The 27,014-nt window shown below is 61.7% G+C and overlaps 1 protein-coding gene across 4 annotated transcripts in view; it reads right to left on the bottom strand.

Annotated features, from left to right (window-relative positions):
• The window catches only part of SLC38A10 (solute carrier family 38 member 10), a 34,001-nt gene extending 23,714 nt beyond the window's left edge, over positions 1-10,287 (bottom strand). For all 4 annotated transcript variants that reach the window (XM_047758991.1, XM_047758993.1, XM_047758992.1 and 1 more), the window contains exons 1-6: positions 9,890-10,287; positions 7,228-7,345; positions 3,719-3,764; positions 2,847-2,940; positions 2,548-2,691; positions 1,718-1,842 (exon numbers count right to left, since the gene is read on the bottom strand). In XM_047758991.1, coding sequence (XP_047614947.1) covers positions 1,718-1,842; positions 2,548-2,691; positions 2,847-2,940; positions 3,719-3,764; positions 7,228-7,345; positions 9,890-9,988 — 626 coding nt within the window. In that variant the 5' untranslated portion in view covers positions 9,989-10,287. The remainder of the gene's footprint in view (positions 1-1,717; positions 1,843-2,547; positions 2,692-2,846; positions 2,941-3,718; positions 3,765-7,227; positions 7,346-9,889) is intronic.
• Between the last annotated feature and the right edge of the window lie 16,727 nt (positions 10,288-27,014).

The raw sequence follows: 27,014 nt of genomic DNA, 5'->3' as shown, positions 1-27,014 counted from the left end.
GAAAAAGTGAAAGGAGAACAGAGAGGACCCACTAAGGCTGCTCACACTGCATGACAGGGCTGGCACTGTCCCTGGCCCCACACACTGTGCCAGCAGCCATTCCAGGAGGCAGAAGTCACCACGGACACGGCCTCGGCCTCGGCCTCGGCTTGGTGGAGGGCACCAGGTGGCTGCCGCCAGGTCCCTGCAGCCCCAGGAGGAGGCAGAGGACCTGCAGAGGAACCAGCACCAGCATCCAGGCGCTGACCTGCTCCCCAGGTCGGAGCAAGGTCCACTCCAGGAGCCCCAACACCAGATCCCAAGGCAGGGGCACTCTCCTCGGCCCCAGAAGTCCCTGCCGGGAGCTGCTGACACCGCGAGGAGGGGCTGTGCTCAGCGCGTGGGAAAGACAGGCGTGGAAAGCCCTCCTCCAATCCTGCCGGCACCCCAGGGACCCCTGATGGCAGGAGCCAGACCCCACGGTGGTCCACCCCAGCACCGCAGGGCACTGGCAGCCCGCCCACCTGGCTGAGCGGCCCCGTGACTCAGTTTACCTGAGTGCCCCCCGCACAGCCCGGGCTCCACATGCTCAGCGCTCTCGGCGCCTCCCTGGGCCGCAGGGCAAGGAGCCCAGCCGTGCGGGCAGGACCCCCAGCCCGCACAGTCCTGGGCAGACACGCAGGGGAAAGAGCCGCTTCTGCCCTTGGAGATGCCCAGCTCTGGACCCCCTCGGCACCGCTCCCCAAGGGGGAAGCGGGCAGATCTGCAGCCCCCTCGCCCCTGTGAGCAGCGGGATGGGCGCTCGCGACGCCCTAGGAAGCTGTAATCGAGCTGAGAGCCAAACCCAGGGCACGCGCCTGACTGCAGAGCGGCCACTGCTGAAAAGCCCGAGCGGGGTTGCCTTCTGCAAAAGCAAACTCGCGGACACAAAGGACAGCCGGTAACTAGGTACATGGCAAAACGGTGCAACTCTGTCACCGACTGTAACGCGGACGTTAACAGCAAGAGGGGAGCACGGTCTGGCGGAGACGCAGCTGCCAGGAGAGACGGTGGGGGGACGGCGATTGGATCCTCGCGTGGGTGTAAACACAACAGTCTGAACAAATTTCATCTGTCACGTAGTTTGCGACTGGCACAGCTCATGCCCGCTGGAGCCTCGGGGGCTGCTCCACCAGCGCCCTGCCCAGGGGCCTTTCCCACCCCCCCTCCACCGGACCGAAGTCTCTTGGGAGGGGTTCCCGTCTAACCAGGCGACAATCACAGACTCCTGTCCCTTGCAGAAGGTAAGGCTGCTGGAATCATGGAAACAGCCTGGTCAGCATTTAGAGCCTGCGAGCACGCAGCTCATGCACACGCGCGCACGTGCGCACACGGTCCTCCGAGAGCAGCCCAGCAACCGTCTGGAGTCAACGTTTGTGCAATTTCCTCCTAACTGTTCTCACACGAACCGCTAAATTCTGGCAAACCGCTCGGGACTCTGTGATCAGACGGCTGGGGCTGCCCCGCCTCCCCCAGCGCCGCCCGTGGGGGCCTGGCAAGCCGGGCGCTCTCGCCGAGAGAGAGTGCTGGGAACAGAGCGGATTTCTCTCTCGGTGAACATCTAACCCCCACCCTGAAGCCAGAGCGGGAGAGGCCAAGGGGTCGGTCCAGCACGCGGCCTGGACCGTTCGGCAAAGGAAACGGTGCTCCCCTCCCACACCGCAGCCCCCGCCCCCACCCCTGTATAGGCGGCACTTACGACTGGCAGGCAAAGGACATGCCAAAGATGGGGATGCAGCGGAAGACGCCCTCCCAGCGGACGTAGCTGACCCGCCGCAGCCACTGCCCGACGAAGAGGCCGTGCTTGAGGGAGGAGAGCACGATCTGGGGGGGTGGGGGGGGGCTCAGCATCAGGCAGTGGACACATCGGCCCGGGCCCTCGCTGCCTGCATGGCTGGGGGGGTGTGCAGCATGGGGCCCCCCACGGCACAGCCTGTCCACCAGCTGCAGGGGCCGGGGGTCCCACGCGGTCCCAGGTTCGCCGGCCTCTGCGGTGGCACTTGGGGACACCTGCCCATCCAGGGGCCCTCGGCAGTGAGGCCCACCAGCCGTGCCCTCCCAGCTGCCTCAGGGACCAGAGGCCCCAAGCTGGCAAGTCCTCGGCAGTCTTGCACAGACATGATTTCAAAGACAAACCCACGGACAGCAGGGCTGCCTGGAGAGGAGGGGACGTCGCCCTGTGCATGGCCTCCTAGGGACAGCCCAGCACGGATGCTCAGGCTCTGCTCCCGCAGGAGTGACCCCGTCTGACCTTCCCTGGGAAGGGGCGCTCGGGAGCAGGGGCGCTCGCGGCCTCAACTCCACGCCGCAGCCCCCGTCCAGCCGGTGGTAAACACTCACTCGAAAGTAATGGCTCACCCCCGGTGACAAAAGGCTGGTGGCGGACTCCCGGCCACAAACCCCCCAGAAGAGGCCTTGCTGTGAAACGGGGAGCTCCCCGTCCCTCCCCCCGTCCCGCCCCCTCATCCCGCCCCCGTCCCGCCCCCCCCCCCGGTCCCTCCCCCGTCCCTCTCCCGCAGCGCCGCTCACCACGAACATGAACACGGTGTAGAAGATGAGGGCCATGGCGCTGAAGGACTGGACGGAGGCCAGCACGTTCCTCTGCAGGCTGAGCGGGAGCACGACGCACAGGGACACGGCGAAGAGCAGGAGCACGCGGAAGGTGCCTGTCACCTGGAGGGAGGGCCAGGCGTCGCCCCCTGGGCACAGGCCCGCCCCCGCCCCCCACTCCCCCGCTCCCGCCCGAGAGGGTGGCCTCGCAGCGGCCACGGGCCGCCCTGCCAGCAGCCACGGGCCTTCGCAGCACCAGCCCCTGCGCACGGTCTTACCTGAAAGCCGAAGAGCCGCGCGAAGAAGTTGGCCCCCAGGTCACCGATCACGACGTAGAAGGCGACGCAGGTCCCCAGCATGAGCCCGATCATGCTGCGAGGAAGCGCGCGGGCGCGTCTGCACGGGGAGCCCACCCCGGGGCCACCCGGACGCGCCCCAGCCCCGCTGGGTGGCCGCCGACACGCAGCGACCCGCGGAAGGGCTGCGCGGGGATGACGCCGCACAGCTTCCAGGACTCGGGCGTGTTCTGCGGCGTTTGCTATGCTACTCGGGATGCATCCTGAACAACTCGGAACTCTCATCTACAAGCTGCTACAGCTTCCCCTCCACGCGAGCGCCTCAACGTCCTCTCAGGGGCTACGAAAACGCTCGGGTGTGCGGCACGTTAAAAGAACGATCCGCTGCTTCAGAAAGGGGTTTGGCCCGCTGCAATTCCCTAACTTGGCAGCCCAGAAGTGCAATTTCCCAGCCGTTTTTTTTTCATCTCATAAAATTTTACCCAAAGCGAGGACAGGATGTTTCCAGTCTAATGCCACCTTTATGCGACAGCGTTCCGGGCAGGGGCGGGGCAGGGGGCTGGCCCACAGGTTTCAGGACCAGAACCCAGGGGCGAAGTACAGCTGGGGGAGCCCCCCACTGTGTCCCCAGGGCTTTGCGTTCCTACACTTTTCTTAGACTTAACCAAGGCCTTCAGCCTTGACACGAGTCATTCTAAGGGCACAACGAACTCAACTTTCGACGACTTAGTAAGTAACGCGTCACGTTATACACCGATCCCCAGCCGAAACGGGGGTCCCTGCCGCCATCCCCGCGCCCGCCTCTGGCCGCGGGCCAGGCACAGGGACCCCGCCGAGCCGAGGCCCACACCTACCTGGTCTCCACCAGCATCTTCCCGGCTTTTCCGTAGGCGTGCAGCGCTGGTGCGAAAGACAGACAAGGCACAGGCACGCCCAGTCAGACGGTGCCGCCGAGACGCCACCACGGACAAGCGTTACAAGGCAGGTGACAGAAACGCGGCGGTGTGCGGGTCCACGGGTGTGAGGGACTGTGCTTTTCTCAGATCCACCTTCCACAAGCACAAACCTCAGAAAACAAGGACCCCGCCAGGGAAAAACCAGGTAGTTGGTTTTTCATGCACACACACACACACACACACACACACACGAAAGAGGAAAGGAGAGAAGAGAGGAAAGGAAAGGAAAGCCGCCGCCGAGCAAAGCAGAGGCTGCCCTCCGGGCCAGCGGGACGCCAGCGCATCCAGGCCTGGCAGCCACACCAATGGGACCTGGCTACGGGTTTTCATGCTGGCGTCACACGTGGTGCCTGCGAGGGGACGGGGCAGGTGCTCTCGGGCCTGTGCCCTCATCCCCTGCGAACAGAGCCTCCCCAGTGGGGAGGCGCCCCTGGGCCCTGCCTTCCTGACAGGGGCTGCTTCTAGCAGAGGACACGTCTACACCCAGCAGCGGCCCAGCACCCCTGCGGCCCACCCCACGGTCCAGCAGGACGAGGACTCCCCTCCTCGCACGGCGCCAGGGCTGGGCAGGGAGCTGGAGGGCGGGAACATGCCGGCCACCGGACGTGGATAAGTCTGAAAATGCTTCCAAACCACTCAGGAAGTGGCAGGGCACTGCCCAAAGCAGGGATAGCGGCCTGCACGGGGCCACTGTGTGGGGGAGTCCCTCTGGCCCCCTGGCTTGCAGACTACTGAATGCCCCTCGCATTTCAGGGACATCTAAGCCACAAGAGCCAATGGCCGATGTGGCTGCGGCCCAGCCGCCCCCCCTTCCTTCTCCAAAGGCAGCCGAGTGTGGAGGCTGGGGAGCCCCAGGTGCCGGCAAGCCTGGGTTTACGACCCACATTTCTCAAGGCACAGGCGCAGGTCATACAACCGCGGACAGGCAGGCTGGGGCGGGCCCACGAGTGGGCGGCAGGCTGGCCAGGGCCACAGAAACCTGGGCGGGCGGGTGACGGGACCGCCAATGCGGAGCTGAAGCAGCCCGCACAGTGGAAGCTCTGCGGCGAGGCCCGGCCACACTCTCGGCGGGCAGGGCCCGGGTCACAGCAGCCTGGCCGGCGCCGTGACTTCGAGGGGTAGGCGACTCTCTGGCACAGCTGTGTATCTTCTGAAACAGGGGCTGGAAAAGTCACACGAGAGCAGGTCAAGCCGGGCAAGGGAGCAGCAGGTAAAGGGAATCAAATCACACAACCAGCCCCAAAGCAACAGACCAAACACCCTGAAACACACATATGAAGCAACAGCAAAGACGCCACCAGGACTGGGATTCCTGGAGGAGCACAGTCCATCCTCCAGCGATGCCTACACATGGCCAGGGCAGAGGGCACAGCACTGTGGCCTCCTCCAGGGACGAACTACACCGAGAAGCTGCCGCAAACACAAACACACGGCTGGGCGGCAGATCAGAGAAAACCGCCACCCTCTCCTCGGAGCAATAGCAGTTTAAAGAGGCTGTGTGTTCAAGCTGCACCTGCCATGCCAGGAATTTCCGCAGCTCCCCCCCGCACCGTGCCCAGGGCTGGACAGAGGCCCTCGGTCCTGCTCCTTGACCCAGCAGACCACGTGTGTCGGGGGCTCGGCTGACGGAGGCCCTGTGCTCTCCTCCTGGGCCCCCTCCCTGGCCGCAGGGCAAGCTCCTGGCCAGGGGAAGACGGAGAAGGGAGAGAGGCTCACAAGCAGGGGGACGTGGCCCAGGAGGAGAGGGAGAGCTGCCCGCGATTCTCCTCTCTTCCTGTCTTGGGCTCCTTTCCAAGCAGTGGGGTCTCTCCAGCTCGGAGATGGTGCCAAGACCGAGCTAGGACGAGGGGCCCGGGGGCTGCTGACTGGGCCTGGGGGACTGTGGGAGTTCCCACAACTGAGCCATCTCATTTGGTCCCAAAGGCACAACCAGGGACCACTGGTGGTTTCGGATCTTCTTTGCTCCTGGCAGGGAGAAGCGGGCTGCAGTCACTGCGAGCAGTTCAAGGCAGGCGCTCCAGCCAGCCCTGCAGAAGGGTGGCCATGGGGCAGTGTCCCTCAATCTTTCACCCCCAACCAACCAGTGCGCCTTCCAGGGACTTTCCAGGCATAATCAGACAGACAGCGGTCAAGAGCCCTGCTCCCCAGCCCGGGGTCACTCGTCCTCCTTGAGGACACTGCCAAGCCCTTCAACGTCAGCTACAGGAACCCCGCTGCACAGAGACGCTCAGCGGGCGAAAGGGTCGCCCTGGAGGCGCAGCCCCGCTGCACACGGCATCCAGGCAGAGTCTGGTCTCCCAGGGGTGGGCGGCGGGGGGGCTGGTACATTTCACCTCCCCAAGTGACTCTGACAACAGAGTCTGACAGCACTGTGCTCATCGGAACAGAGACGGGGGAAGCGCCCCTTCGGCCCGAGGTCAGAAGCAACGCTAGCGGCTCGGTGCCGATGCAGAGCAGGCAGGCTGGAAGGAAAGCGAGGTCATGCTGCCAAAAGCCCACGCGTGGGGCCCGCAGACATTTGCGTTTTCTTTGGCCCCTGGAACTGGGCACGCCACTTCCTCATGCCGCCCCCTCGCCACCGTGAGAGCCTCGGGCTGGGGGCCGAGCCAGGCCCTCCGCGAGCGGCCCCAGCAGCCCGGTCCCACCTGAGCTGGGGGGGGGGGGGGGGGCTGGGGCTTCAGCTGGAGGACAGGAACCTTCCCCAGACGCACACAGGGCCCGCGCCCGAGAACACGGTGCTGGTATGTCAGGACCCACGACACATGTCCCCAGAAGAGAGGGCAGCGCGGGAAGCTCCGAGGCGGCGGAGAGAAAGCAGCCTGCACACATGGCCCGCGGGGCGGGGGTGGGAGGGACCCTGCGCTCAGAGCTGAGCTGCCAGGAACCGCTCCGAACCGAAGGGAAGCAGAGAGCAGCCCGTCTGCCTCAGCTGAGACCAAAGGAGGACAGAAGAACGGAAGGAAACAAAACCGTAGCCGGCAGCCTCGAGACACCAGGACATCGGGGACTCGCCCCCAGCCACCCTAACCCTCCTGCAGACAGAGCGGCTCATGAAGCAAGACCCCCGGACGTGGGAGAGCAGACAAGACCCAGGTCCACAGAGGCGCAGAGGCTGCCGGGGCCGCCTGAAGGACGAGGGGGCTCTGGGTGGGCGCGTGCTTAAGCGGGAGCCAGGAAGACGAGCATCCCTCAATGCTGAAGCCCGTGTTCACATTAACGGTTTTTTTAAAAATTGCATTAAATTTCAAAATACGAAAAGGCACTGCTGTTCAAGGAACCCTTTAAGAATGAGGTGGAAGAAAAGAAAAGAAAGGGATGAGCCCCAGGGCCCCAGGGCCCTTTGCAGCCCTTCTTCAGGAGGGCAGAGAAGGGTCCAGCCCCCGGCCCCCAGGAGGCGAGGTCCTCACCCAGGCCGGCGTAGGTCCTCCGTTTGCTCAGGCTGGCGGCTTTCACCAGGAACATGCAGGACTGGTGCGTCATCCAAGAGCAGAAGACCAGGAGCAGGGCGCCCAGGACGATGCCGCACTGAAGGGTTGGAACAAAAAGAGACGTCATCAGAGTAAAACCGCCGGAGTCTCCACCTGACACGCGGACAGGCAGGTGCGGCCCCAGCTCAGCTCTGGTTCATCCCCTGCCTACAGCTTCCTGGGCCTGGCAGCTGCACGCGCTGTCCAGGGACACCAAGCCTGTGCGTGAGCCAGAGAGAGCGCCTGGGACACCGTTTCCTCCCCGGCCCCTCCCAGAGTCTCAGGGAATCGAGGGGCTGCCAGTCTCCCCAGCTCCCTGCAGACCCCCTCCAGCGAACCACCTTCCAGCCACTTGGATCAACAGCTCTGAGCGATAAACACATTCTGGAAGGAAGAGATTAAAAATGACATTTACGCCTTTCTTGTAAGTTAAGCAGACACTCACCATCTGACCAGCAATTGCACTCCTAGGTGTTTACCCAAAAGAAATGAAAACATGTGTTCCTGCACAAGCCTGTACGCCAATGTTTACAGCAGGTTTATCTGCGATCCAAAAGCTGAAGAGACAACCAACTCTCCCCCCAGCATCTGCCAGAGCGCAAGGCGCACACAGCCCGCGACCCGGCCGCCCGCGCGCAGGTCGGCAGCCTGCGGGACGCGTCCCCAGCGCCAAAGCCTGTGCACGGGCTCCAAACAGGCCGCACCGTCCTGCCCACAAAAGTTAAAGAACAAACACGTGGAGGAGCGCTTGCCAGACCCCGAAGCGCATCTAGGACACGATCCACTCACGGGACGGTCGCACCCGGCAACACTGACGGTGGCGCTGGAGGTGGCAGGGGGACCTTCAGTGGGGAGGCAGGGTGGGGGGTGCTCGCTGTGTGTGCTCCTTAATCTCGGGGCTGGCTATCTGTTTTCGTTAACTACTTTACGAAAAGTCATCCAGAGTGTACCCAAAATGCACTCGCTTTTCTGGATGCATGTTACACACGCTTCAGTAAAATGTTAATTCTTTTGGACAAGTACTCAAATTGCTACAACCAACCAAATAAACCAAAAAACAACACGACCCCCAAGTTTTTTTTTAATGACCTGGCTGCCAGATGAAAAACACACATCCCCAAACTGCCCACTGGCCTCACACCGTGTTCTGGTGTTCTGGCCGAGGAGTTTCCTGCGGAGAAGATGCTGAGTCCAACTGAGAGCAGCTCCTAATTCGGCCAGGCCCTCAGGGCGAGGCAAACCCCTGCCAGGTCTCCAGCCCCCACCTCTAAGCTCCACCCCCCCCCCCCCCCCCCCCCCCCCCGCCCCCAGCAAGTCAGCCGGGCCCGTGCTTAAACGCTCCGGCAGCAGGCTCGTGCCCAGCCCACGGCAGACACTCAAATCTGAATCCCCAGAGCCCTGCCGCGGTGGCACGTGGCAGACAGGCGTGAAGGATGGCAGTACAGGTACAGACGCAGGACAAGCCAACTACACATCCCAGGATGCAGTTCTGTGCCAGGCGCGTCGCAGTGCGCGCTGGGATACGTAGTCCCTCCAGAAACACCCAGAGGTGGCCGGCCCACACTGCGACTCCCGTGCCAAGACACAGATGTTGCCTTGGAGGTTCCAGAAGCCGCCAGCATGGCCTTCCACGTCAGCCCGCCGTCTCCATCCCCCCAGCAACACGGTCGCCAAGCAAGTCAGAGCAACCGCTCACACGGAACCCGAAACGCATTTTCTTCTGCTTGCTATTTACAGCAAAGCATCCTAAATATGACAAATGCAAAGCTTGAATCTAAGATGAAGCAACTGGAGCCCACGTCAAGGCCAAAATATCATCTTATGCGCATTTTTCCACGTAAGGCTGGTCTTTGAGGGCCTGCTGGCCACTTGTCCTCCCCTGGTGTCCCACTGGTCCTCCTCCAGCCTCAAGAAAGTCGGCTCTCCCTCGTGGCCAGCTCCTGCCCGAGGCGGCCGGGGGAGCGGCACCTCCAGTGTGGCACACAGGAAGCTGAGAGGTTCGTTTTTAGTTAAGAAGTTACCCAATTTGATAACTCTGTCAACCTCCCTCTTCTAAAGGACCAAAAGCCTCTTTATTTGTGGATTAAACAGAAGCCAAATAAACCCATACCTCAAAAAAGGCTGTTTCTCTCCTGCAGTATTTAACGTCGGAATGACACCAATTTTTTAATACTTCAGACGTTTTCCATTAAGGTAAGGTTAGCCCACAGTGAAACACAAAGCTCTGACGTGTCCAATCTGGTGAATTTAGCCACCCCCTCAGAACCCACACCCCAATCTAGTTCCAAGGCCTGGGGTTGACCTGTGCGCTCCTGGAAAGGAGTGCAGTGGGATCAGAGTTGCGAGAAACGCCAAGAAAGGACGCGAACACGGAATCCTGCGGTCACTCTCCCTCCAGTTTTGGAAGATCGCCTCGCTACACGTCGCACCTCGGTCTGAAGTTACCAACGGTGCGTAAGCTGTTCGCGGAGGGCTTTCCCTCGGCTTCTGCGGCGGCGCCGGGGCGGGTGGGCTGCCGGGTCCCCTCCTCCCGCCGCGCCGGCTCCCGTGACGGGCTGAGCCCGGGGCGGCCGGGGCGGCGACCACCGCCCGCTCGACTCACCTGTTTGAAGCAGAAGGGCATCGTGAGGACACTGACCCCTACTATGCTGTTCACTATGTTCGTGATAAGCCCCCAGTTGGAGGCCGCGGCCGCGGTCATGGCGCGAGGCCTGGGGCCCCGGAGCCCCCGGTCCAAGGCGCCGGGACGACGGTGGGGCGCGAGACCCCGAGGGGGACGCTGCCTGGAGGAGGCGGTCTCGCGGGAAGGCGGCGGCAGCAGTCAACCGCCAAACCCCGCCAGGCCCCGCGGCCGCCTCATAGCTTCGTCCCCCGCTGGCTCCCGCGGGCCACCGCAGTGTCCCCGAGCCTAGACCGGGAAAAGCCGCGGGGAGCCGGGGAGAAACACCCCGGTGCTGCTCGGCGGCCGCCTGGGCACGCACACTTCCGCCTTCCGCGAGCTCCTCCGCCCGGAAGTGACGACGAGGGGCGGAGCTCGGGGCAGGGCGCTCACCAATGAAAGGCGGACCTCGGCGCCTGCAGGGGCGGGGCTTGGATGGACGCACACGGAGGGGGGTGGGGGCGGGGTCTATGGGGCACCCCTGTCCCTACACCCGGCAGATCCTCCCTGTGGAGCCGGCGTCCTGCGCCGTGTCTTGCATGGTCTGGAGCACAAGAGCTCGCCCCGTGTGGCCCCCATCCGGAAGGGCAGTGGAGGGCAGGAGGGAAAGGGCCACGTCACGCCTTCTGGAGAGGAGCAGGACTTTAAGCCTTCATTTTCAACAATTACCCTCTAGACCGATTGGGAGAAGTGTGCTAGATGCGCGGGTCTCCGGGGCTGCACCTTCGTGTCAGCGTTGATAACGGATTCCAGGGGTTAGCGCCCACGTTTTAGGAGTGGGACGCTGAGCACAGAGAGGCTGCGTTCCTCAGCAAGCGTACACACTTCTGAAGAGTGGGCATGGAGGAGTTCGCGTTGCGGCTCATCAAGTTAAGGACCAGTCTCCGTGAAGATGTGTGTTTGACCCCTGGCCTGCCTAAGTGGGTTAAGGATCCAGCGATGCCACAGGCTGCAGCACAGGTCGCAGATGTGGCTCAGATTCGGTGTTGCCATAGTGTAGACCCCTGCTGCAGCTCCCATTCGACCCCTGGCCCAGGAACTTCCATATGCCACGATGCAGCCACAATTAAAAAAAAAAAAAAATTGGAGTTCCTGCTGTGGCACAACAGGTTAAGGATCCAGTATTGCAGCAGCTGTGGTGTAGGTCACAGCTGGGTCTGGGATAGGATCCCTGTCCTGGCAACTTCCATATGCCGTGGATGCGGTGGAAAAACATTTTTTTAAATAAGCAATAATAAAATAGCCCGGAATATATATATCCATTCTCCTGCTGAGGGCCACCGAGTTGCTTCCAATTATTTGCCATTATAAACAGTGATGCAGTGAACATCACGGCCCTTGTCTTCTCGGGTGTTGGGGGGGCTCCAGGGTAAACCCGTAGAAGCAGAACTGCCGGTTCATGTGCAGGCACACCTTCATTTTACCAGGTATTGCCCAATCGCTCTTCAAGTAGTTATGAGAGTTCTTGCTAGTTTACATCAGAGGCTGGACAATTTTTTTGTTGGTTGTCTTTTCTAGGGCTGCACCGCGGCATATGGAGGGTCCCAGGCTAGGGGTCTAATCGGAGCTATAGCCGCCAGCCTACACAACAGCCACAGCAACATAGGATCCGAGCCCCATCTGCAACCTACACCACAGCTCATGGCAATGCCGGATCCTTGACCCACTGAGCGAGGCCAGGGATGGAACCTGCAACCTCATGGTTCCTAGTCGGATTTGTTAGCCACCGAGACACGACGGGAACACCAGAGGCTGGTCAATTTTTCCTGGGAAGAGCCAGGTAGCAAATATTTTCTGTTTCAAAAGCCACATAGTGGAGTTCCCATTGTGGCTCAGTGGAACCAAGCCTGACTAGCATCCATGAGGACACAGGTTCGAGCCCTGGCCTGGCTCAGTGGGTTAAGGATCTGGCATTGCTGTGGCTGTGGTGTAGGCTGATAGCTCTGATTCAGCCCCTAGCCTGGGAAACTTCATGTGCCATGGGTGTGGCCCTAAAAAGACAAAAAAAAAAAAAAAAAACATAGTCTCTGCCATGACTATTTGAAAGCAGCCCTAGACAACACATAAACAAATAAGTGTGACTGTGTTCTAGCAAAACTCTATTTACAAAAGCATGGCTGCCCCATTTTGGCCAAGGGGCCATAGATCTTGGGCTCTGGCTGCACCCTGCCACAAACATTCATTTGGTAGTATCCTTTTGGCCAGTCTGGTGAGCAAAATGCAATCTCATTGTAGTCTTTAATCTGTTCTCCCTAATTACAAATGAGGTTAATCATCTACTCATATTTTTATTGTCCATTCATATCTCTTTTTTTTTTGTAAGGGCCATACCCACAGCCATATGGAAGTTCCCAGGCTAGGGGTTGAACGGGAGCTGCAGCCGCTGGCCCACACCACAGCCACAACCACACAAGATGTGAAGTGCAGCTGTGACCTATGCAGCAGTTTGCAGCAATGCCAGATCCTTAATCCACTGAGCGAGGCCCGGGATCAAATCTGAGTCCTCATGGATACTAGCTGGGTTCTTAACCCACTGAGCCACAATGGGAACTCCTGTTTTGTATTTCTTGAAATGCTTGCTCATTTCTGGCCGCTTTTCTAATGAGCTATTTGTCTTTGATTTTACAAATTCTGAGTTCGTTCAACGTGCCTGTGTCCCTGAATTGGGGTTTGTCTGTCTCCTCGTTGTGTTAGTTTTCTGTTGTTGTTGTTGTTGTCGTAACGAATCTGCTGACCAGCACCATCAGTTCTTATGGTTCTGTGGGTCAGAGGTTCAGAATGGAGCTCCCCAGACTGAAATCAGGTGTCAGCAGGTCGTCCCCTTCCTGGGAGCTCTCGGGGACCCTCCATTTCCTGCTCATTGGATCGATGGCAAAATTCAGGTCCCTTGGGTGGCAGGACCACAGCCACCCATTTCCTACCAACTGAAAACTAGGGTCCGTTCCCAGTTTCTAGAGGCCACATTCCCTGGCTTGTGGCCCCCGTTCTCCAACTTCAAAGCCGGTGGCAGGGGAGGGGTCAACTTTGTCTCTCTCCGACCCAGGCAGGAAAAGTTTTCAATTTTAAGGATTCGTGTGATTAAACCCAGCCCATCCGGATAATCCAGGATAATCCCCCGTCTCAAGGTCTGTAACCTCAATCACAGCTGCAAAGTCCCTTTGCCACGTGAGGTAACACACTCACAGGTTCCTGGGATGAAGGGGTGCACGCCTTTGGGGGGCGTCGGTCTTCTGCCTCCCACACGCATGAGGAAACTCCAGTTGGGTCTTTGGCAGCAACATCACGGATGTGCTGCCGTGTTTCCACAGGGTCCCAGCAGGGGGTTTGTCCCATGACTGGTGATGGTCTTTTTGTGTTTTTGTGTTTTTCTGTGTGGTTTTTTTTTTTTTTTTGGTCGTTGTTTGTTTTTGTTTTTGGGGGGCTACACTCTCAGCACATGGAGGTTCCCAGGCTAAGGGTCACATCCGAGCTACAGCGGCCAGCCTACACCACAGCCACAGCCACGCCAGATCCCCAACTCACCGATCGAGGCCAGGAATCGAACCCGAGTCCTCAGAGATTCTAGTCAGATTCATTTCCATTGCACACTAACGGGGACTCCCCGGTAATGGTCTCTTTGCTCATTCGATTAGGTACCTGAAAGTTCTATCTTTCCCCTTAGCGATTCCGGAGTGGTCTGTGGGAGGTCCTTTGAAACTAAATGTTCTGGTCCTTGTCAGACTTCCACCGGGAACTCCAGGGGGCTGTTGAATTCGGTGGGTTGTCACCCATCTCCAGCACTCCTTTCTCTCAGGACCGAAGTTTAAAGCAGGGAAGGGCAGCACCGTGGCCATTTCCCGGCCAGCAGCCCTCCTTCTCACCACCCACACGTGAATTCACTTAGCAGAGCCCAAGGGGCACCGCCGTCCCACAGGAGCCGTCTGTGGCTTCTGGAAGACAAAGGCTGTGTGACACTGGTACACCAATGAACCTCTCTGAGCCTGCGCTGGGCACCCATCCCTGAAGTGGCAGCAGCTTTCCATTCGGCTGATGGAGCCACAGGCACCATCTACGGAAGGGGGGAAGGGACCGGATGAGGGTCCCGCCTCTGGCTGCTGGCAGTTTAGGTCTTCAAACTGGGGGATGCTGACCCCACCTGGCACGTGTGCCGGGAGGTGAAGGATCCGGGTCTCCCACACTAGGCAGGCTGGGGGGCCTGCTTTACTAAGGGTGAAGCCCGCCACCACCCGCTTCTCCCTCCCGTCCGTCTCCCCCACCTCGGTCCTCACCACAGACATGCAGGGACCTGGCCTGGGTTAAATCCACGTGGGAGCAGAGCTGCTTCAGCAACGGGCACCCGGAGAAGAGGCCCTGGGCCGCAGGAGCCAGCGGCGGCGGGCAGACCCTGGGCGGTGGAGCAGGCCGTGCCCTGGCTGCCAGGACACTGGGTCAACCCTCGGTGTCTTCAGGTGTAACATGGGGCTGAGGAGCATGCTCCGGGGTTCTCCCTGGGGTCACAGGTACGAGTCCAGGTGAGGGCTGGTCCCTTCTCTCCCGGAGAGAAGGCAATCCTGGTTTTTCATCTGCGTCTCCAGCTTCCAAACTAGAGGCGTGATGGGGGGGGGGCAGCATGGTCTGTAGGAAACGAATCCTGGGGCGCAGGGGGTGGGGGTGGGGTGATGTGAGCATCAGGGAGCCTCGCGGGGGGGGGGGGGTGGTCTGGGCTTTCCTCACCCTGGGCAAGCAGGGGTTAAACGGGCCGAACTGTCCAGACACCCAGTCCCATCCCCCTCTCTGGTGGGGTTCTCCCCCTTTCAGACCGTCTGCGTCAGCCTGGAGGCCGCCCCGAGCCCAGGGAGGTGGCCGAGGGGAGGGGGGAGCCCAGGCCTGGTGGCCCCCGGCCCCGACTCCCCGCACGCCCCTCCCGCTGTTTATATAACCCCAGAGCCATAAAACTGACGACAGGTCCGAGAGCCGCCAACGAATCTCATTGAGCATCCGCTGGGCGGGGCCGTGGGATCACGTGCGGCGGGGACGCCTCCGAGCCCCTCCCACGGCCCGGCCTCCCGGCGGAGGGGGGGGGGGGCAGCGCCGGAAGCCCGGGGAGCGACCCGCTTCCCGCGAGCCTCAGGGCTGCATCCCGCCCCCGCCCGCCCGGCCCTGGCTGCCCCTGGTTTTCCCGGTGGGGGGCATCGGTGGGGGCGGTCAGGCCTTAATGAGACGGGAGAGAGATGGCATGGGCTTTACCCTCAGTTCATTTCGCAGCCCCTCTGGGGAGGGGGGGGGCTGGTCCCAGGTGGCCTGGAGGGCGATTAGGTCCCCTCCTCTGCCGGGACCCCCCCATTGGAGACGTCTGCAGGGGAGCTTCTCCGGGGCTGACGAGGGGGACCTGGGTAGGCCGCCCTGAGCCGGTGGCTAAAGTGGGCTCAGCTTTGAGAGTCCACCCTCTGCCCTAGCCTCTCAAGCCGCTGATCAAGGGTGTTCCCCAGAGCTCAGCTGTGGTGACTTTGGGGGCCTGGGATCCTGGAGTAGGGCTGGGGGCCGCGCCTGGGAGAGGACGGCAGGAGAGCAGTGTTTCTGGGCGCCTGGGCTGGGTGGGCCTGGGAGAGCTGGGGTGTCTGGCAGTGTCTTTCAGGGGTCTTGACACTGGGTCCCTCTGCCTCCAGGGGCCTCTCTCTGAAGCAGGGGCAGCCAGGAGACCCTCTGTTGGAAAAACCCCAGATGAACCATCCAGCTCTCCGGCGCCCCTGACCCACACCAGAATCCTAGGAGCCTGGGAAGGCAGTACCTACCTGTTATGCTTTTTTGGGGGTGGGGTCTTTTCGCCTTTTTAGGGCCGCACTCTCGGCATATGGAGGTTCCCAGGCTAGGGGTCGAATCGGAGCTGTAGCGTCTGGCCTCCAGCACAGCCACAGCAACTCGGGATCCAAGCGGCATTTGCAACCTACACCGCAGCTCACGGCTACGCCAGATCCTAAGCCCACTGAGTGAGGCCAGGGATTGAACCTGCATCCTCATGGCTCCTAGTCAGGTTTGCTTCTGCTGCACCACAGTGGGCGCTCCATACCCCTCTCCTTTTACAGGTGGGGAAACTGAGGCTCAGAGAGGTGAGGCGATTTCCTCAAGACCACACAGCTCCTAAGTGGGGGGCCCAGACCTGCACTCAGGGGTTGTGGCACCACAGTTCCTGCACCTTGGGGCCACTAGGCTGTGCCGCCTGAGCTGACCGGAGGGAGGCAGCGTCCTCTAGCTGCCGCTGGAGTCCAGGGCCGGGCCTGCAGGACGAACTCCTGGGGATGCTTCAGGCCACGCTAGAGGAAAGGGGACGTCGGAAAGAGCACTCCAGACCGGCCCCGGGCTCCCCTGCACACAGGCTTTGGGGCCACCTGTGGCCTCTGTCGATGTGGTCCCCACCGGAGCCTCCCCTTTCACTGGGCTGAGAGGGGAGCCTGGGCCAGGTCCCATCCAGCGACCGGGAACGGGGAGCGTCCCCAGCCCCATCGGGGAAGGCCTTCTGTGACCCAGTGTCAAGACCCCTGTGTGACCTCTGTGATGTCCCTGGGCTCAGACAAAAGCTGCAGATGGTATCCTTGGCCACCAGGAGAAACCCCCTCCCCGAGTCCCATTACCGCCTTGTAGTTAGAGGGGTGGTTGAGAATTCAACAAGATGGAAAATCTGCTTTCATCTACCTTTTTTTTTTTTTTTTTTCCTTTTCTGAAAATTCCAGACACGAGGAGAGAGCTGCCTGGACACATAGGTGCAGAGTCGCACGTCCAGACACACAAACTGGCGGGCACAGGCCCCAGGCACCCTCCCGGCAGCCCCTGCGAGCACGGGTCCCCCACCGTTGGCAGGTGGTTTCCTGCCCTTCTTGTTGGGGCTGGAGGCAGACCTGGGGGCAGGAAAGGCAGGGCCCTCTCTCGTGACACACCGAGCATGTTGAGAGCTGGCACCTGACCCCAGTGGCACCTGAGCCCTCACCAGAGGCCATGTACTCCCCCGACTGCTCCATCTGCCCTGAGCTGGGATGCCAGGCCGTCCCAGGGCCACTTTCCGCTGAGCCTCAGGCTGGCAGATGGGACCCCAACATGCACTCAGCCCGTCCTCCACCCGGCCGCACGGACCGAGCAGGCCCGCCAGGGACCCAGGCTGCATCTCAAGAGTGAGGACAGAGTGGGGGTGTTCTGGCTGCAGATGTGAGCTCCCCAGGCCTCCTGGCCAGTCAGATGCCTCAAGGCTTTGTGAGACAGCAAGAAATGGCCATTTCACCTTCCAGGAGGGACCGGCCAGCCTTGGTGGCCCGAGCGTGGCAGATGTGCCCTGCCAGGGGCGGGGACGGGCCTGGGGGACCTGCCTTCCTTTCTCTTCATCCCCTTCTGCCTCTGGTCCTGACACGTCACAGCACTGGGGAGACTGCCCCAGCACTGGCCCCCCTCCAGGGCAAGTGGCCCCAGGATCAGAGGTGTCTGTCACTTGTCTCCCCTAAAAAGTGTGTCCCAAACAGGGCTTGCCGGGTCTCCCAGGGCCCATGGGCCCTGCTGAGGCTCCAGGGAAGGCTGTGACCCGCAGGGCAGGAGACGACACTGCAAAGTCAGATGGTTCCTTTCGTGTGGGGGAGCCTTTCTCTCTCGCGCTCCTGGACACTCAGCTCCTCCAGGCAGCCCCAGCGGCCCAGAAAAATCCATATCTGACTTTGCTGGGTTGGGGGACAGGACTGCAGCAGGTGGTGGAGACACAGCTGGGCGTCCCGGGGCACAGTTGGGCCGCATCCAGGCTCCCCATCCAGCAGCTGCGGCCCCGGGCAGGACAGCAGGCTGAGGGGCGGTGTGCAGGAATGCAACATGCCCGGGCGGGTGAGGGGCACAGCTTCTGAGAGCTCCCCAGCTGCGCAGAGGCCCAGGCAGATGGAGCCTTGGTAATTAGAGCCGGGGACAGCCCAGGGCTGACGAGACAGGGAGCGCAGGTGGGGACCATGGGAGGGCTCTCTCTGGGGACCCAGGCCCCTCCGCTCCCCAGGCAGAGGCTAGGGCGGGGCAGGGGGAAGGAGGCCTTCACCGAGGCAGGGGTCCCCGGCAGGGAAGCCATGGAGGCCCGAGGGCAAGGCCAGGGGCAGTGGGCCTGGCCGCCCTCCGACCCACGCCAGGCTGTGTCTAATGCCCCGGCTCCTCCCATGGGAGGAAGCAGAATCCCCTCTGACACCTGCTGGAGGACCCCTCTGCCGCACCCCCCCCCCAGAGGGCAGCCTCAGCTCCATGTCCCCTTCAGAGGGGCTGAGAGGGCTGCGGGCTCTGGGCGAACATCCGATGTCTCCCCACCTTCTGACCAACAGGCTGGATGAGCATCCGTCCAGACCTGGGTTTTCGCACATGAAATACAGCGCCAGCCACACCCCTCCCACAGCCCTGACAGCAAATGAAGTACACAGCAGGTGCCTAATCAGTGAGGAGCCCCCTCCCTCTCCCAGCACGGCCCACCCCTTCTTCTGCAGCTCAGGGCCCCTGTGCCCAGGGAGGGAGAGGCTGCTGCTGACCGCACTTACCTGGAGGAGAAGCCGCGGGAATGCATGCGACGGGCCCGTCACTGCCAGCCGGGGTTGTGACTGTCGTTTGGGTGTCTGAACACAGACCAAGGTTTTGGATAACCTAGGAGAGCTAATGATAGTCCAGGCTAGTGGGGTGCTGAGCCCCAAGCCAGACACCCCCTGCACGTCCAGGGCCCATCAGGGGCTGGGGCTGATGGCAAGGGCCACCAGACTCGGTCCTCACCCAGGCTCCTCCAGAGGTCCCCACGCCACCTGCGCTGTGGCCGCCTCCCAACCTACTCTCCGGCCTCCTGGAGCCGCCCACCTTTCCTGGCCACTGCCCCGCAGGCCCTCCCCCGGCCCCTCTTGGAGCCCCGCTGGCTCCTCCTGCTGAAAGCCTCCCTGGGCCTCTCCCTGTCCCAACTGGGTTTTACCTGCCCGGCTCATGTGTCCAAATTCCACCAGACAGGGACTAACACAAGGCCTCCTGGGCGGCTGGAGTATTATCCGTACTTTCGCAGGCAGGGGGTTTGCTGGAGGGGGGTGGGGGGAGATAAAGGATGGCTGAGCGGATGTGTGGACACGTGGCTGGGTGACTGGGCGGGTGCACGGGGCAAATGATTGATGGGGAGTTGGATGGGCCAGTGGATGAAGGGGCAGCTGGTGGATGGGCGGGTGGGTGACAGACACGTGAGTCAGTGATGCTGTATGGATGGGTGGGTGGGTGGGTGGAGGGGTTGATGGATGGAGAAATGGGTGGGCTGGTGGGTGTGGCCTGGACCACAGCCCTCTCCAAGTGGAACCGCAGGTCCCAACCCTGTGAGTTTCATCTTGGTGAGTCTTTTTTTTTTTCTTTTTTTTTTTTCAGGGCCACACTCTCAGCATATGGAGATTCCCAGGCTAGGGTTGAATTGGAGCTGTAGCCGCCAGCCTACGCTCCAGTCAAAGCAATACCGGATTTGAGCTGCGTCTGTGACTTACACCACAGCTCATGGCAACGCTGGATCCTTAACCCACTGAGCAAGGCCAGGGATCGAACCTGCGTCCTCGTGGTTACTAATCAGATGCATTTCCACTGAGCCACAATGAGAACGCCCCATTTTGGTGAGTCTTAAATCAGCCAAATGCGTTCAGTTTGGGGAGACAAAACCCGGCATTGTTCTCACCATCAAACAGGCTAAGCATGGAAGGCTCACGGGATCTCACAGCTGACACAGGTGGCTGAAAAGCTGGGCTGGGAAACAGGGCTCCCGGGGAGGCGGGAAGCAGGAAGAGCACCACCCATCTTTGGGCAGAGCCGCGACAGCTGGTTGGCCACACCAGCGGACTCGCCCATCCCTGCCCCTGGTGACTTGATCCGGGGTCACCCACTGTCCAGAACCAGGGGGAGTCTGCCGGCCAAAGTCTGGGTCACACACCGATGTCTGGGTCCCTGGCTGCCAGGGAGGTTGTGCCCAGTGTCTGGCTTCCTATGGGGCAGAGACCACGAGGCAAGGGGGGGGTCCCTCCCTCAGCAAGAATCAGGTTTGGCCCTGCTAGTCTCAGGACTGGGTTCTTCCGGGGGGAGGCCCCTGCCCAGCCAGCCCCCCAGGATGCCGTGTTTGCATGTCCCCACCTCGGGGAGCCAGAGGGTGAGGGCAGGACCCAGAGTCTTCCTGGGGACTCCCGCACAGGCCCTGGGCTGAGGATCTTGAAATCCTTACCTGTCTGACCACCTGTCGAGTGGCTGTCTCGTCCTGGGCCTCTGAACGCCAGGAGACAGCGTCTTGGGGACAGGCTGCAAGCATTGGTGGAGACGGGCATTGGGGGGCATCCAGACCACTGGCAGTGGTCACCTTGCTTAGTGCCCTGAGTACCTGACAAAACCACAGGGAGCCTTGGGTGTGCCCAGGAAGCCCCCACAGCCCCGGGTTCCCAGAATCCTCTCCGGGGGGCGGGGCCTGGCAGAGGTGGGGGCGGGGCCGGAGCCCTTTGGTGCTGAGCTGTGTCCCCCTGGAGTGTCCGCCAAAGGTTTTCTAAATGTTCCCCGTGCCGCTTTATAGAAGCCTGATGGAGCTCGCCGATTGCACACAAGGGGTTTTCATTATTTCAGAAGGCTGCCTCCCCAGAGGAGGCCAGGGGACAGGCCCTTGTCCCCTGGTGTGCTAGGACACCGGGAAGAGCTCTGTTTGAGAAACAAAAGTCGGATTCATGTGCAGAGACCACCACGACCCCAGCCTCCTTCCCTTCCACACTGGGGATCGCTGCCCCCCCTCCTTCACCAGAAGCCCCTGGACACACCCCTCCCACGTGCGGGTGGCAGGAGGATGTGGCTGGCAGCCCCACTGCCAGGTCACTCAAACCGCCCTGGAGCACCCCACTTCCCGAGAAACGCGGCTGGGGGTGTCAGAGGGAGCTCAGGCGCGGCCCGGGCAGCCCCGGCCCCTGGAAGGCGCCCAGGTGGGGGTCCCTGGGGAGGAGGCCTGCGGCCGCAGCCTGAGTGATGGGCAGCCCTGCAGAGCGCGGGCCCAGCAGGCTTGTGAACAAAGACCAGGTGAGGACATAAATCAACCTCTGGCTCACAGTTCCTGCTCTGAAAGGCCCTGTAAAACACGGGAGAAAAGTGACCTGTCAGGGGGACAGATGGCAGCTCCCACCAGGGGCTGGGTGCCAGTGGCCCAGGCAGTCCTGGAGCAGAAGCCAGGCAGGGGGAGAGAAGGAGCACCTAGCAGACCTCCCTGGAGCGGGGGGAGTCTGGCTTCTGAGCACCCCCGACACACACGCTCACACACGCACGCACGCACGCGCGCGCACACACACACCCTGACAGCCGCGGCCCAGCTGCCTGAGCCATCAGGCTGTAAAACGGATGGAGACCAGGGATGGTGTCAGCAGACAGCTGGAGCACCTTTTAAAAAATGTAATCTCTGTTTATTTCCCTCCCGGCCCTCCTCCCTCCACCCCGTAACCTCCCCGTCACCCCTCTCCCTTCCCTCCAGCGGGCTGACAGTGACCTTGGTACCCAGACCTTAGCCTGGGGCGGCTGGAGGGCTCAAGGACGCCCTCCTCACCTCCAGCCGCTGGGGGTGGGGAGAGCGTGGCCAGCGAGCCAGCGCATGGGGTGGGGGACAGACAGAGCCCCCTCTGCAGACTGTGGCCCACAGCCAGGCTCCAAGGTGCCCTCGGCACCTGACACTCCGCAGCCCTGGGCTGACGCGGGACCTGGCCCCGTGGCTGCCGGCTGGAGGAAACGGGCAGGAGGCGTCTGGGGTCCTGGGCACCACGCGGGGGCACCCTCGCCTGCCACACCCACCCCGTGGCCACTGGGCTCAGGCAGCCCTCCTGTGTCTCCTGGGGACAGCGCTCACCAGCCTTGGGCCACCCATCTGGCCTGGAGGGGTCATCAGCTTGAGGTGTCTGGGGCAGGAGGGAAGCCAGGAGAAACTAAGGGAGGGGTCTCACCCCGAGGTCCCCTGCAGCTCCCACAGGGTGGGGAGGCGGGAGAGCCCACCCGTTCTCGTGCAACAGGGGCTGAAAGGGCCAAACATCCATCCTCCAGGGGCGGGGGGTCCAAAGGCACAAAGCTCGGGAGGTTTTCTGGACGGTGCCTGGGTGTGTGGGTCGGGGGCTGGCACTGAGGGCAGGGGGGCAGGTCAGGGCATGGGGGAGGGACAGGCCTGCGTCGGCTGGGCACACAGGCCCCACGGAAGACTGTCACCAAGGACTCGGACCTCTGGGCACTGCCTTCTGCCTGTCCCTCCAGCAGACGGACGCCCTGGAGGATGTGCCTGGGGGCCGGGCAGGAGGGGCGCAGAGGCGGAGAGATACACCGAGACAGGGAGACCGGAGGGCGAGACCCAGAGGCCCAGGCCGAGGCGGGCAGGGGGGAGGGCGGAGGCCGGATGTCTGTGCGCAGAGCAGGGCCGGGCAGAGAGCACCACAGCCCCATCCCGTTGGTCCTGGGCTGCCCTGGGCCCCTCAGCTGGACCCGAGGCTCCGGGGACCTGGGCCCTCAACTTGCCGTAGCAGCCAACTCCCTCCGGCTGAGATGGGGAGGAAGGGGCAGGGAAGAGGGGAGGGGACCCTGAATTCAGGCCTCATTCCAAGCACGGCCCCCAGGTCTCCACTGGGTGCCCAGGCACGGCTGGCCCAGACCCTGGGCTCTGACCCTGACAGACTGGCTGACAGCCGACGTGTCCCCTGCACTCCCCCAGACCCCCTCTGGAACAGTGGCTCTTCCAGCACAGGGGCAGGCCGAGCCGGGGGCCAGGGGGCCTGACGGTGGGCCGGCAGATGACCGAAGGCGCTGGCCTGTCCTGGGGGAGATGGGGTCCCCCCACTCCTTCGGCGCCCATGGCGTGGTGAGCATGAGGGCAGCTGGGGAGGGTGGGCTCAGCCACCCCCCCCATCGGGACTTGGGTGCTGAGCAGGTCCCCAAGGGTCAGGAGGGCTGGGGGCCCCAAGGGGCCTGGCACGGGGGGCAAAAAGGCACAAGGCGGGGAGCGCTGGGGAGGGCGGGGCCGTGGCTGGGGGCTCCCAGGGTCGCCACGCCCTCTTTGCAGGCCCTTCCAGGCCATCGCCCCTGCTCGCCTCCGCCCCAGCCTGTCTCCCCTTCCTGGTACCACGCCCCTTGCTGTGGCCCCAGCCGTTGCCCCCACTCTTCCGCGCTGGGGGTCTTTCCTGTTGCTGCTGAAGCCCAAGATCCCACCCTGTCTGAGGATGACAATCCACTTCCAGAAATCCACGCTGTTCACCCTCACGCACACTCACACACTCGCGTGCACACTCACACGCACACTCGCGTGCACACTCTCACTCGCGTGCGCACTCGCGCACACTAACACAGCACACACTCACGTGTACACACGCACACTCGCGTGCACACTCGCACACGCGCACACGAACACTCACGTGCACACTCACACACACATACATCCCAGCCTCTGGTGCCCGAGGGCCTGGGGGTGGGCAGTGGGAGTGGGTGTGGATCCCGGGACCCGCGAGCACCCATGCGTCCACGCGTGTGCACACGCTGGCACCCGGGCACAGGGTCCCTGCGCCCCCTCCCTGGCTGTCTCTTGCCACAGGCTCTCCACCCAGAGGGCGAAGGCCCCTCTTGCCGCTGCCCAGGCACAGCAGTTTGGGGCGCTCATGGGGCCAGGGCGGTTGTGAGAGCCTGAAGTTCCCGCGGGGGCCCCAGGGAACCCTGCGATGGAGGGGGGGCCCTGGCTCGTGCCTTCGGGTCATCCCAGCCCCACGGCTCAGCCCGAATCTCCGCTGTCCGCTTGCACACCCCGGGCTGGTTTTGCCTTCTCTGGCCAGCGGCCTGCCCCGTGAGGCAGGACGTCCTGCCCCGCAGCACCCCGTCTGACCCCCTCGGGCCCCGGCCCTGCCCCCTCCTCTTCCTCGTCTCTGCTTGGAATCTCCCGTAGCAAGCGCTGGGGCCTGGGCGGCCTGGGCGCAGGCTTATGTAGGACAGGCCTCAGGTCCCCGGGGGCAGCAGAGGCGGAAAACCAGGTTACAGCCAGCGAGCCTCGACGCCAGTACAGTCCTGACACCCGTCAGGAAACACAGGTGGGCCCTGCCGGGGCTGCAGGGGCTCCCTGGCTTCTCGGGGCAGCTGAAAGGTGGTGCTGAGCACACGGTTGCCACCGTCATCTGAGAGCCTTGCATGCAGGGGCTCTGGGTGCAGAGGCCTCCGTGAAGAGCTGGCATCAAACACATCCCAGGGTAGGACCTAAGTGTGCTGGTGTGGTTGCTTCTGAGACGCTCTGTTTTTCTGTTTCTTCAAAAAATTAAGGCTCCTGGAGTTCCCACAGTGGCTCAGCGGTTAACGAACCCTACTAGGATTCATGAGGATGCGGGTTCGATCCCTGGCCTCGCTCAGTGGGTTAGGGATCCTGCGTTGCTGTGGCTGTGGCGTAGGCTGGCAGCTGCAGCTCCGATACGACCCCTGGCCTGAGAACCTCCATATGCCCCAGGTGCAGCCCTAAAAAGCAAAAAAAAAAAAAAAAAAAAAAAATTAAGTTGCCTAACTCTAAGGAGACAAAGAGAAAACTCATGAAGCCAGCGGTGTTAGGAGCCCACATCTGGATTGGCAAGTTCTTGGCCACCCCCTAGGGGCGTCACAGAGCAGGAAAGCACACAGGATTAAGTAGTTGACAGCACAGGCACCTCAAGGCTGGGGACCCCGGCTGGTCCTGCTACATGGGTGGGGCCTGGGTTCATCTTCATTACCTCCCAGGGCTGGAGCCCCCTCCCCAGGACTCGGCTCGCCTACCGGGGTCCCTGCTGCCTGCTCGCGCCTGACCCCAAGCCCCCAAGGGGAGCCGGACAGGACCACGGCCCCCACACCCCCGCCCCCGGCCAAACACACCTCTCTCTCCCACAAAATAATTTAATGCAACTGAATGGCTTGAAGTCGATGTAAAAATTACAGGCGTGGGGGGTGGGGGGGGCGTGGGGGCCTGGTGAGAAATCCTTTTGAAAATATAATTGAGTTAATGGAGCCGTAACTGTGTCTCCTCTTGGGGGTACCTGGCCCGCTTTCTGTCACCCTGTCCGTTTACATGCTCCTGGCTTCGTTTAGCTATGGATTTTTTCTTTATAAAGTGGGCCACTTTACTGCAATTTTTAAAGCCCCAGTGATGAATAAAAACCTCATCTTGCTACTCATTAAGACACAGGAATTAGCCGGGCTCAGGGCCCCTGCAGTCAATCTGCGTGGCGTTTCTGGGCTGCTGCGCTTTGGTGGAGGCCCAGCGGCTGCTCGCTCGTGGCAGCAAGAGGGGCCACGTCTTCCCGGAGGCAGGTCCTGGGCGAGGGGCCCCCTTGGGCGGGTGTCCTAAGGGAGTGGAGGGCTGAAGGGGTCTCCCTGGCCCAGCACCTGCATCTTTGTGGCTCTAACTCAGAGGCCCCACCCACCTGCCTCTGCCCGCAGACCAAGGTCGCAAGCCCTGTAGGATCTTTTTAAATTGCAAAATCCTTACACACACGGAAGGAAGGAGTTCAAGGGCCGGCGCCTCAACCTGCAATGGCAACGTCTGGGGGCTGCCTGCCCCCCCCACACACCCGCCCCACCTCCGGCAACCAGGCTATTGTTTGATCTTACTCACTCTCAGATGCCTTGCTGGCATTTTTTTTTGTCTTTTTTTGCCATTTCTAGGGCCGTGCCCATGGCATATGTTGGTTCCCAGGCTAGGAGTCCAATTGGAGCTGTAGCCACCGGCCTACACCACAGCCACCGCAATGCAGGATCCAAGCCGCGTCTGCGACCTACACCACAGCTCATGGCAACGCTGGATCCTTAGCCCACTGAGCAAGGCCAGGGATCGAACCCACAACCTCATGGTTCCTAGTCAGATTCGTTAACCACTGCGCCACGAGGGGAACTCCCCGCCTGTCTTTTTTAATGACCTTGTAGTACTCCCTTGCCTGTCTCTTCCGTGGTGTGTCTGGGTTTGAGGAAACCTGGGATCCCGGGATGGGGGCTTTTCAGTACCAATGCCAGAAGTATCCCAGGGACACGGGGACAGATGGTCCTGATGGGTGAGCTTCCGTGCGTGCCCTCAGCCAGCGTGCTCCCGTTGGAAGTTTAGGTAGTTGCTAATTTCTCACCCTGACAAAGGCCGCGGCAGAGGGCACCTCTGGTGGCACAGCCTTTGTGCCTTATACATATGTGTCTGGAAGATAACATTTCTCCTAAGAGAAGCTGCTGGGTGCAAGGCGTGCCTATTGCCAATCTTGATTGCTACGGCCAAACTGCTTGGCGAAAGCGTGCCGATACCACCCCTTCTGAGTGCGAGGCTCCCGCTGTCATCTGATAGGTGACAGGGGGTGGCCAGTAGGGTTTTTTAAAATCAGTGTTGGGATATGACTTAGATACAATAGAAGCACCTGTTTGGAGTGTCCAGTTAGATGCGTTTGAACAAAGGAGGGCAGTCACATAGCCACTGCTCCGCTCAAGAAGCAGAACCCTCGAGGCAGCCCCGGGCCCGTCCCCATGTCCCGCTGGGTCCCAGCCCCGGCCGCCACGGCCCGCATTCTGCCCATGCAGAGTAGTTTTGCCTTTTCTAGAATTTCACGTAAATGGAACCACGCAACATGCGTTGGCTGCTTTGCTCAGCAAACGACTTGCTCAGTCATCCGGCCCCGGCCGTGTGCCATCCCTTCACTGCCGGGTAGGGTCCCTGATCCTGTGCCCGGCGGCACCTCCTCTTGAGCTCGGGCACCCGGGCCACCCCAGCTTGGGGCTGTTGATGGACAAGGCTGCCGTGAACATTCGAGTTCTAGGCTGTTGTGTGAACATGGGTTTCATCTCCCGGGCAGACCCCCGGCGGCAGAAGGGCTGGGTCGCAGGGCAGGGAGAGAAGAGCGTCTCCCGTTCCCTCTGGCAGAGCGAGAGGCCCAGCTCCGTTCCCCGTGTCCTCGCTGGCACCTGTACCATCTCAGGGGAGGCGCACCGCAGTGGCTCTTTGTGGCTGTAACTGGCATTTCCCGCGTCAGCCTGCTGTCTTTGACATTTGTTAATAACGACGTCTGTATTGTGCAGAAATTTCAATTTGTGTAATAAATTTCTCCTTCAACAG

Source organism: Phacochoerus africanus, chromosome 14, assembly GCF_016906955.1.
Source record: "Phacochoerus africanus isolate WHEZ1 chromosome 14, ROS_Pafr_v1, whole genome shotgun sequence".
NCBI classification, from domain to species: domain Eukaryota; kingdom Metazoa; phylum Chordata; class Mammalia; order Artiodactyla; family Suidae; genus Phacochoerus; species Phacochoerus africanus.
This window is presented reverse-complemented; position numbering and strand designations above follow the sequence as displayed.